This window comes from Pseudorasbora parva, chromosome 4, assembly GCF_024679245.1.
Source record: "Pseudorasbora parva isolate DD20220531a chromosome 4, ASM2467924v1, whole genome shotgun sequence".
Classification (NCBI taxonomy): Eukaryota; Metazoa; Chordata; class Actinopteri; order Cypriniformes; family Gobionidae; genus Pseudorasbora; species Pseudorasbora parva.
In genome coordinates, this window is record NC_090175.1 from 36,478,172 (window position 1) to 36,488,613 (window position 10,442).

Consider the following 10,442-nt stretch of genomic DNA (forward strand, 5'->3'; position numbering starts at 1 on the left):
ATGGTTCCATGAAGAACCTTAACCATCCATTGACCCGCAAAAGGTTCTTTATATACTCTTAAAAAGGATTAAAAAGATTTTTGGATTGATATAATTTTTTCCACTAAAAAAAAACGATTGCAACTTTGTCTTCACTTAATGAATGTTGTGGTTCAGATTTGTCGCTGTCAATCGTAAGCTTCCCTTAACTCTAGAAGGGTTGGGAGGCTGTCTTTAGATGAGAAAGGGTTTGTTTGTGTGACCCACTCAGTGGCTTAAAACTGGACCGTACAGAGTGATGAATGATGCTGGAACCAGATCTATTGCAGGAGTTCGGTTTCACTCAACAGCTCTCTCTCTCTCTTCTCTCGCTCGCTCTCCCTCTCATTTTCTCCATCATTCTCATTCTCACTTCCCACACATGCACACACATATAGATGACAAATGTTAGCCATATTGTATAAACTTATGAACTTCTCATATTGTGCCTTAATGATGACAGATGACCGAGAGTGTGAAAAGGGTAAAGACCACAGCATTATTCACCAAAGTGAATTATGCATTTACCGAATGAAAGCCTTAGAGCAACTCATAAATCAAGAGATCACTTGAAAAAAAAAAGAGAACGGATATCTTACATATTTTCATATAAAATATTGTCATAGTAATATGACTGTGCAAGTGCTTTATCATCACAATCCTCCTCCGCATCATCATCAAGTCATTTAGATAATTCTATGTAAATCCGAACAATCTGCATTCATTGTTTAAAACGTTATCTTAGGTATGTATTGGCATCTGGTTCCATTCCATGAACTGTTCACTGAAAGGTTCTTTGGGGAACACAAAATTGTGTTTCTATGGCATTGCTGCAAAGAAAAGAAAAAATAAACCTTCTGTAATATTTTTTTAGTGTTACCTAGAAGTATAAAAATAAGTAAAGTTTAGGGTAAAAATGTGTTATTCGTAGGGCTGTCAAAGTTAACCTAAATTTAAAATAAAGCTACTATAATTAAATATGTTTACCGTTAATTTAACAAAAATGACACACCATATTGTTTTATTCTCCTTTCTAAAGACAAAAATCATGAGATAATCATAGTAAAGTATACTAAAATCAATGTAAGTATGCTTGTAACTGTGCTATTACAGTCAGTAATCCAATGCTTCTTGGGAGTAAATTGGCACTTTTTCAATTATAAAAGTATACTGTTAAATGCTTTTTAGTTTAAACAGTAAACAGTTTAAAGTTTAACAGTACACTGTAAAAAATTATTTGTTCAATAAGTTATGACAACATGTTTTTTACATTGATTTAACTCATCAAAATTAGTTAAGAGATGTTAAACTTTTGTTTATGAGTTATACAAAATGCAGCTCATTTTTTAAAGTCAGTTTAATATAATCTAAGTTGAAATAACTTAAACATCCAAGTCGATTGTACTTAAAAATTTCAGGCTGTGCCATTTTTTTTATTTATTTTTACAGTGTAGTTAAAGGGTCATGAAACCCCCCTGCTGCAGCGGTGTTTTTTCACACCTTCGATTTGAAAAAGCTTGTTAAAAGGGGAGTGGTCGACTGTGAAAAGGTGGGATGGTATTGTGTGGAAAGAGGGAATGTTTGCATAAATAGGGGAGTGTCTGTCAGTAGGTGCTGAGCGGTTCTGAGACATGTTCTTGGTTCACGTTGGCATTGTTTACCACAGAGAGATTAAATGAGGGATGAGTACAGCGAATGAGAGAGCTATGAGTGCCATGGCGTGCAGCAGAGATCGCAAATCATTCAGCTCTTCAAAGTTCAAACCAGCATAATTCAGTGAGAAATGAAAATAAATGTTATTCTGCATGACGAAATATTTTGCAAACGTGATAAAACTATATTTGTCCAAATATGCACGCTGTTTGGCAAGATGAACAACGCGCCGACTTGATAAGAGAACGTGAACCACCCAACATGCGATGTGATAAGAGATGTGTAATTCTAGATCGGGGTAAAAGCGAAGAGGTTTGAGGCTAGTCTCGACCGCGCATTGCCGTGACGATCCGCGCTGTCTATCACTCGGCAGCTAAATCTATATTTGTCCAAATATGCATCACACTGTTTCACTAAGAGCCCGAACACATGCGGTTTAGTGCATGGCTGTGACGACAAATAAAACGGAGAGGACGTGGCTTTTGTTCATTAGCCTACAGATTACAGATTGGTTATTTTGCACTCCTGACATAGATAGTCAACGCTTGCAGGTTCGGCGTGCGATTCCTCAGGTGAATTTTACTTTACCGAGCCTTTGTAGCAAAGGCTTCCACAGACGGCGCCGGTTACAGCTCGCTCGGCGCCCTTTACGTTACTTCGTATCAGCACAACGCCTAGCTTTCCTCCGTGACTTTTCCGCACGCTGCTTCCAAAACTTCCCCACCATATCTCTACAATAATGATGGAAGACGAGCCTGACAGAAGTGACTGTCTCATGCATATTAACTAAATTATCTTGTATGCATACTACAGCGCAGGGATTGGACTGAATGAGCTTTATGTCATGAATATATATCGAGAATTGCTCAGAGCGGTCGACGTCAGCATGTGCCCAGCTGCCCATACTTGGGCCGAAAAGGCCGTGCCGACGTCAGCATTTGTGACGTTGCTCCGACTAAACTTTTCAAACCGGAAGACAGAAATCGCTCTGAAAAATGCAAAAATAACTATTTTCACATATGCATACCATTAATGAGTACCCTTAGTGTTTTCAATGATGTGCAGCCTATACATATCTGTTTACATCTCAAAAAAAGTGTTTTGGGGTTTCATGACCCTTTAACCTTAAGTACAGCTACTACTTTTTAGGCTACTAAAGTTATTCTCTCAAGTTTTGTATTGAAATTTGCAACTATATGGTTAAGGGAATTTTTAAGCCCGTTTCTGTTTTACATCTAGCCCTCTTTAGAATACTTTACTTTGGTATAGTCAGATCAATCAAAAAGTTAATAGTAGGCTATATGCCAAAAACTTTTAAGTAAACTGGTCAGCATAAGCCAAGTACATAGCCTATAGGCTTACTTGTATGGCCTATATCTGAAAAGTAGGCCTAATATATATATAGATAGATAGATAGATAGATAGATAGATAGATAGATAGATAGATAGATAGATAGATAGATAGATAGATAGATAGATTTTGTGTGTGTGTGTGTGTGTGTGTGTGTGTGTGTGTGTGTGTGTGTGTGTGTGTGTGTGTGTGTGTGTGTGTGTGTGTGTGTGTGTGTGTGTGTGTGTGTGTGTGTGTGTGTGTGTGTGTATTTATTTAAGGGTATTTGGGCGGTTTTTGAACGTACAAAGAACATTCAGAAATAGCGCTGTCTCGCTGTGCAACTAAATAGGTTGTGAAATCAAACCCATGCTATATATGCGCAAAAACTGTAGACATCTCTGAGTGCCTTCTCTCGCTCCGCCCAGACGTTCCTACGAGAACAGGTTGGCAGAGAAGTGAATTCAGTTATCCATAACTCCTCGTTAGACGTGTGTTGTGTCTTCGCACGACTGAAGTAAAGATGCGCGCGTATCTGGCACTGCTGGTTACGCTTACCGTGCCTGGATATCTGGATGCGCTTCACGGATTATACGCCTTCGATCAGCCCGAGCTCTTTCAGAAAAAGAGCAACTGCAAACCCATACCTGCAAATCTGCTCCTGTGCCATGACATCGAGTACACGGACATGCGTCTGCCTAACCTGCTCGGACACGAAACCATGAACGAAGTTTTGCAACAGGCTTCCTCCTGGACCCCTCTGGTGCAGAAACAGTGTCATCCGGACACCAAGAAGTTTCTCTGCTCTCTGTTCGCTCCGGTGTGTCTGGATGATCTGGATGAGCCGATTCAGCCGTGCAGGTCGCTGTGTGAGAGCGTTAAGAGCGGCTGCGCTCCAGTGATGGCCGCTTTTGGGTTTCCTTGGCCGGACATGCTGGACTGCAGTCGCTTCCCTCTGGATAATGACCTGTGCATACCACCTGCTGGTGTAGATGCTTTAGTGCCAGTTACCAAGGAAGGTAGGAAAGTTAATTAATTCACATTTTAGATGCAAGTTCACCCTGTAGCTTCATTGTGAAATTTATCTTTTTTTTTTTACCCAGTTCCAAAGGTTTGTGATGCCTGCAAAGAAAAGCCTGAGAATGACAATGAAATTGTGGACAGCCTGTGCAAAAATGACTTTGGTAAGGCTACAGAATATGTTTATGTTTGCTTTAAGCATCTAAATTAATGTAGTTTTATCTCTTCTTAACTCTCTAAAAAATATATGTTCCTTGTTTTTCCAAAATGGGTTTATACAGCCTTAAGCCATAGGATGACCTTTAAAGGCACGGTTCACCCAAAAAAATGAAGATCATTTACTCACTCTCATGTCCAAACCTCTATTACTTTAAATACAAAAATCTGCAGAACACAAAAGAAGATATTTTGTATAATATTTCAACTCTTTTTCCCCATACAATGAAAGTAGCACGATGCACCAAAACAACACTGGATGCGACTTAATTTTATGAGGAAGAAGAAAAAAACTGCCTGTTTTTCAGAATACCTTCTTTTGTGTTCCACAGAAGACCGAAATGCATACGGGAGTAAATCATAACAGTATTTTCATTTTTGGGGGATCTAGCATTAACAATCCCTTTAAATTCCACAAGGGACATTTTGTTTTCTTGTTCTTTTGAAAGCCATCTGTTGCTTTAAAGAGCCTGAATACACTAACTTGAAGAAACTATAATGTAAAAAACCTGCTTAAACCAGCATAGACTGGTTGACTGTTTTTCCCTGAGATGGACTCTCAGCCATCTTACTCTTCAGCAGACTATAGAGTGAAAATGATCTGCAAAGAATCATTGAGGAACTTTTATATAGATTTAGTTTACCCTGTATTTTATCTGTTGTTTATATCCATTGCTCTCAACCTTAAATCCTATTTACTCAATAGCCTTAAAGATCAAAGTCAAGGAGATCTCCTACATGAATGGCGACACCAAGATCATTCCAGAAACCAAGAGCAAGACTATCTACAAGCTGAATGGTGGCGTCACTGAGCGTGACTTCAGGAAGACAGTGCTTTGGCTGAAAGATGGTCTTCAGTGTGTGTGCGACGAAATGAATGACATCAATGCTGCTTATCTGGTGATGGGCCAGAAGATGGACGGACATTTAGTCATCACGTCACTGAAGCGCTGGCAGAAGGGTCAGCGGGAGTTCAAGAGAATTTCTCGCAGTATTCGCAAACTTCAGTGCTAGGATTGTCCACTGATCAGAGCACAAGAGAAAATAGAAAAATCTTGACAATGAAGACCTGTAACAGTCACACTTTATAGATGCAAAGGTTCATTCAAAATGCCAATGTCTTCTTTCCCAATGCCATTTTGAGAACTCTCCATTCAGATCTCAGGATTAAGGGTGGTGGAGCTTTCAGATTTAACTGTCAAAAAGTACCTTGCATATTCAGCACAGTTCCAACTTTTCATTTCTCCTCATGACTTTTTACTTTACCTGTCATATTTACTATCCACAATACTCATTTGCAGAACAATTTTCTATAGAGATGTTTTATATCTTCTAGACTCAAATTTCAAAGTTATTATTTTAGAATTGGCTTAGAAGAATGAGATGCTACATTATATGGGCAAAAGTATGTGGAAACCCACTTTTACTTGTTACTACAGCGATTAACAAATGGCTTTGTATCAGTAGAAACCCTGAAGTAAATTCAAATGATTGTGCTTTCCCCCCTCATATCCCCCTGAGAAAAGAGATTTATGCATTTTATTTCTGGAAAAATTCCTCCTATGATGCAAATTGACGATATTTCCATCATAGGAGGAATGTTTGGCCAAAGGCTAAAGACTACAGCCAGCAGAGGGAGCCATTTCCACATGTTTTGAACCCGCGCATGGGGAATGGGAGATCACTCAGAGCTCAGCTCGCAGCTACAGGCACTCATTTAAACGGAGCTATGGTGAGCAATGTAAGTCTTTTAACTTCTCAAATTAATTTCTATGAAAGTTAAGCTTGCAAAGGCATGAACTGAATCAGGCCAGACTGAACTTGCGTTGTGAATGTATGCCGCGAGTGTAGTCGCGATTATCTCAGCTCTCATCACGAGAGCACATCAGTTAATTTATCTCACTCCTGCAGTTAGTGCTCAGTGCTGTGATACTCACGCGGTGACTCACTCATTATATTGAATGGACCCGTTCAGTATTTAATTGTATTGTCGTTTCTCCAACTCAGTCACAGTAATCCAGTAGCGGTGGCTTTGGGAATGGCCTCACACAGGGCAGCGAAACATTCTGGGAATTGTAGTCTTTCATCCCCATGAGACAAAAATACATTTTTCTGTCTTTTCTCAGTCTAGAAAGCACCAAATTCAAAAATAATTTCACATTTCTACTACATTGATGACCCAGTTTAAATACAGATTCATCTTCCCAGCGCTGAAGTACCCCTTTAAAGGAACTGTATGTAAGAAATGTATTTCAATTATTAATAAAATGGCCCTGATATGTCACTAGACATTGAGAAATCATGTTAATTTCAAATACTTATATCACTGACAACAGTAGTCCGGCCAGGATATTGTCATTTAAAAGTTGTTGTTGCAGCCCAAAAAACCCAAAAACCACTTATGTCGTTCCAAATACATGTCCATGACTTTTGTTCTTCAAACCCCAAATGAAGATATTTTTTTTCATGAAACCTGACAGATTGTTGAACCTCCATTGAAAGTCCATTCAACCAAGATTTTGATGCTTCAAAAAGTTCATGAAGATATTGTAAAAGTAATCCATATGAATTGAGTGGTTTAATCTTGCAAATGGATTTAATTTAGGCTTTTTCACATATAAACATTGATCAAAAGCACATGTATAGAACTCAACAAATATGGTAAACTTGGAAGCTCAACAGAACTTGCTTGTCACGCAAGAACACAACTCTGGGTTTTGTTTACCATTTGATTAGCTCTATGCTAGTGCATTAATCACTGTTTTTATGTGAAGAAAGACTAAATTAAAGATGCATGTAATTTATTGGCTGAACTAAAGCACAAAAATACCATAAAAATGTTTGCAGAGAATTAGGAAAAACATGCTACGTTCACATTGTTTCTCTGAAAAACAATCCTACAGCCAGTTGTTCTACTTTGAAACGTGTATTCCGTTTCGGAATGTCTGTTTTTGTTTTGGTCTGTGTGAGCCCATTGCCAATTTACCCATATAGGATTTCAACTCCCAGTGCCATTTGAAGGAAAACACAGCGTATTATAGCCACGGAAGCCAGCAAAAAAACTAGGTCAGAAATTGCAGATTCTACCCAACCTAAAAAGCATCAGCATCCATCTAAATCCATCTATCTGGTTCCTGTTGTGTGACTGCAGTACCCCTTTCAACCACTAGCTATCAATGTTACATACTGTACCTTTAAATATGTTCATCATGATGCGATTGTCTCTTCAGAAGACTTGGAATTTACCATTTGATTCATATGGATTTATTTTTTACGATGCATTTATCAACTTTTTGAAGCATCAGAGTTGTAATAGACTTGAAATAGAGTGACGGAAAAGAAGGAAAAGAAAAATCTTGACAGAATTTTAATTTTTGGATGAACTATCCAAGTAATGTTATACAATTCGGTGATATTCCAGACTAATGTGTGCTTCCAGCATTGTTTCAGCGGCATGGGCAGGGTCTTTTTCTGTTTCTAAATAACAATACCCCTTTGCACAAAGAAATGTCCATATTATAATTGATTTACTGAGTCAGATGTGGAAGACTTTGACCAGCCAGCACAAAGCCTAGACAAGAACCCTATTGAAAATCATTATGATAACCTTTGTTGCAACTATACGTTAAAATCCACAGAATGCGATAATTGTCCTCACTGAAATTACTAAGAATGACCGAACACATTCATTAGAAATATGTAATGTATGTGAGATGTTAAAATAGTAGGTCTGAAGATTTAAAGGCCATAAGCCAGTAGTATAATCATATACCAAGCAATTGTGTTGGGTGTAGTTCATGTTTCCCTCAAATATGGTTAAATAAACTTTTTTTTTTAGCATGGACTACATGGAATCGGCCAACAGTTAGTTTTGCTATCAGTCCTTTTATGAGCACAATGAGATAGCTGGCTCTATTCTCAAAGTTTAAAAATATCCCATGTGATTGCTAGTCTCTGAAGCATGATCATGTATGTTAATGTGAATGTTCTCATTTCTCCCCAGACAGTTATGAGAAGGCCAAAAAATGCATTATTTCTTTAGCCCAGTGTTTTTGTCTCCTTCCTACTTGAGCCTAAATACTGCACTGTTCCTATGTTACGCCTTTTGAATTTTAATCAACAATTTATATACATTTTGGTTTATTATTTTTTCTCTGTCAGTTATATTAATAATGTTGTACTGTATGTCTTTTTTCTTGTTATGCTCACAGTTTGCTATCTTGTTTTGACTTATGAATACCCAGTATTAGAGTCACATGTTGATAAAACCACAGAGACATGCTTTTCTCTCAGTCTCAGTGCTCATTTAGAGCAATGTTGATTCAATTGTACTTTATGTACAGATGTTGGTAAGTAAAATCTTCTCATGGTGGTAATATCCCAAACTTGTGTCATACTCTGTAAATATACAGGTTTTTATGTTTGTACATATTTTCAACACCTGTAGCATTTTATTTGTTCGTCTCAGTAGCAATATATTGTCATTTCATTAGTGTTAAGTGCATTTATTAACACCCACCGTCATGTAATGTAATTTGATATTTGATGATTTGTATCATTTTTTTCTTCAGCCGTCAAACAATACAAAATAAGAGCAAATAAATGTAAGAAAAGAAAATCGCACGTGTTGTTTTTATACCTAAAGTGTTTGTAACATTATGCATAAGACGATTGTTTGACTTTAGATTAAACGTTTACTGCTAATACACTAGCAAGACCACAAACATACTTTAAAACAGAACTTCAGTAGTTGCAGGTATTTGTGGTCTTTAGTGACCCCTAGTGATGGCACTGAATTCAGAAATGCTTCATAAGTAAATATGACTTTTTTTCAGCTTACTGTTAAAACTAGGGTTGTCAACAGTATAAAATAATCATGATTGTGGTCTTTAGAAAGGATAATGAAACAGTAATAATGTCAAATATAAGTGTTATGTGTGTTAGCGTAACATGTAAACCGTTTAATTATTAGTAATTTTACTTTAAAAAATAACAATTTTGAAAACTGCTAGGGCAGAGACCATCATTTTTCAGTCCTGGGCCAAAACTAATTGTTGCATTATATCCCCGTTCCAACAGTAAAATAATAAATACAATTAAAAAAAAAAAAAAATATATATATATATATATATATATATATATATATATATATATATATATATATATATATATATATATTGCAATTTAACGATAATTAATATATATATATATATATATATATATATATATATATATATATATATATATATATATATATATAAAATATATATAATATATATTATATATATATTAATTATCGTTAAATTGCAATATATATATATATATATATATATATATATATATATATATATATAAAAGATAGAAATATATATATATATATATATATATATATATATATATATATATATATATATATATATATATATATATATATATATATATATATTTTTTTTTTTTTTTTTTTTTAAATGGCATTCCGGGGATGACCAAAGGTGGCAGTAATTTACGCAACTTTTCCCCACAGTTCCTGGTTTTGGACTTGTCTGCCCTAGACAGGCCCTACGTCTCATTCGGCTCCCTAGTTCACTAGTCAGGGCACTGATCAGGACATAAGTTATTGGGCTGACTCCCTGATCAGTGCCCTGACAACTGAACTAGGGAGCTGATTGAGACGCACCCATACCGCAAAAAAAAAAAAAAAAAAAAATTGGACTCGTCTGCCCTAGACTAGACTGTGGGCTGTTGTACACTTCAAACATACCATGCCATCTAGTGGCTGACATTTTCTATACGCATAGGCTACTTGCTCTGCTAGACTACTTTGATACGAAAAATAGTGTCAATTTACCAAGGAAACAGATTTTACAAGACACAAACTGCTCATATTTGTTTTATTAAGTTTATGTGTGTCTCAGTCAGCTCCCTAGTTCAGTAGTCAGAGCATTAACTCCTTGATCAGTGCCCTGACTAGTGAACAAGGGAGCTCTCTGAGACGCACCCATAGTCATCAGTTTAACCTATGAGTTTAACCACCACACCATTGCTTTTGATCAAAGTGTAAAGTCAATGTATTCAATGTATTGGAGAAGCTTATAAGCTTAAAAACTTAAACAAAAATGAAAAATGTTGCCCTGTCAATTAACTGAAATAGCCTAAAACAAACTGAAATTGACGTATTATTAAAATACTAAAATAAATATAAATA

At 36.4% G+C, this 10,442-nt stretch overlaps 1 protein-coding gene across 1 annotated transcript; it reads left to right on the top strand.

The window, feature by feature from the left end:
* Positions 1–3,485: 3,485 nt before the first annotated feature.
* Positions 3,486–8,818, top strand: sfrp2 (secreted frizzled-related protein 2). Its single transcript, XM_067442745.1, has 3 exons — positions 3,486–4,020; positions 4,105–4,185; positions 4,944–8,818. The coding sequence occupies exons 1-3, from the start codon at positions 3,525–3,527 to the stop codon at positions 5,249–5,251; spliced, it is 885 nt and encodes a 294-aa protein (XP_067298846.1). The 5' UTR covers positions 3,486–3,524; the 3' UTR covers positions 5,252–8,818.
* Positions 8,819–10,442: the final 1,624 nt, after the last annotated feature.

Coding starts and splice junctions, on each gene's coding strand:
- sfrp2 (XM_067442745.1), top strand. CDS start 3,525: ATGCGCGCGTATCTGGCACTGCTGGTTACGCTTACCGTGCCTGGATAT. Junction 4,021..4,104: donor AGTGCCAGTTACCAAGGAAG/GTAGGAAAGTTA, acceptor TTTTTTACCCAG/TTCCAAAGGTTTGTGATGCC. Junction 4,186..4,943: donor CCTGTGCAAAAATGACTTTG/GTAAGGCTACAG, acceptor TTTACTCAATAG/CCTTAAAGATCAAAGTCAAG.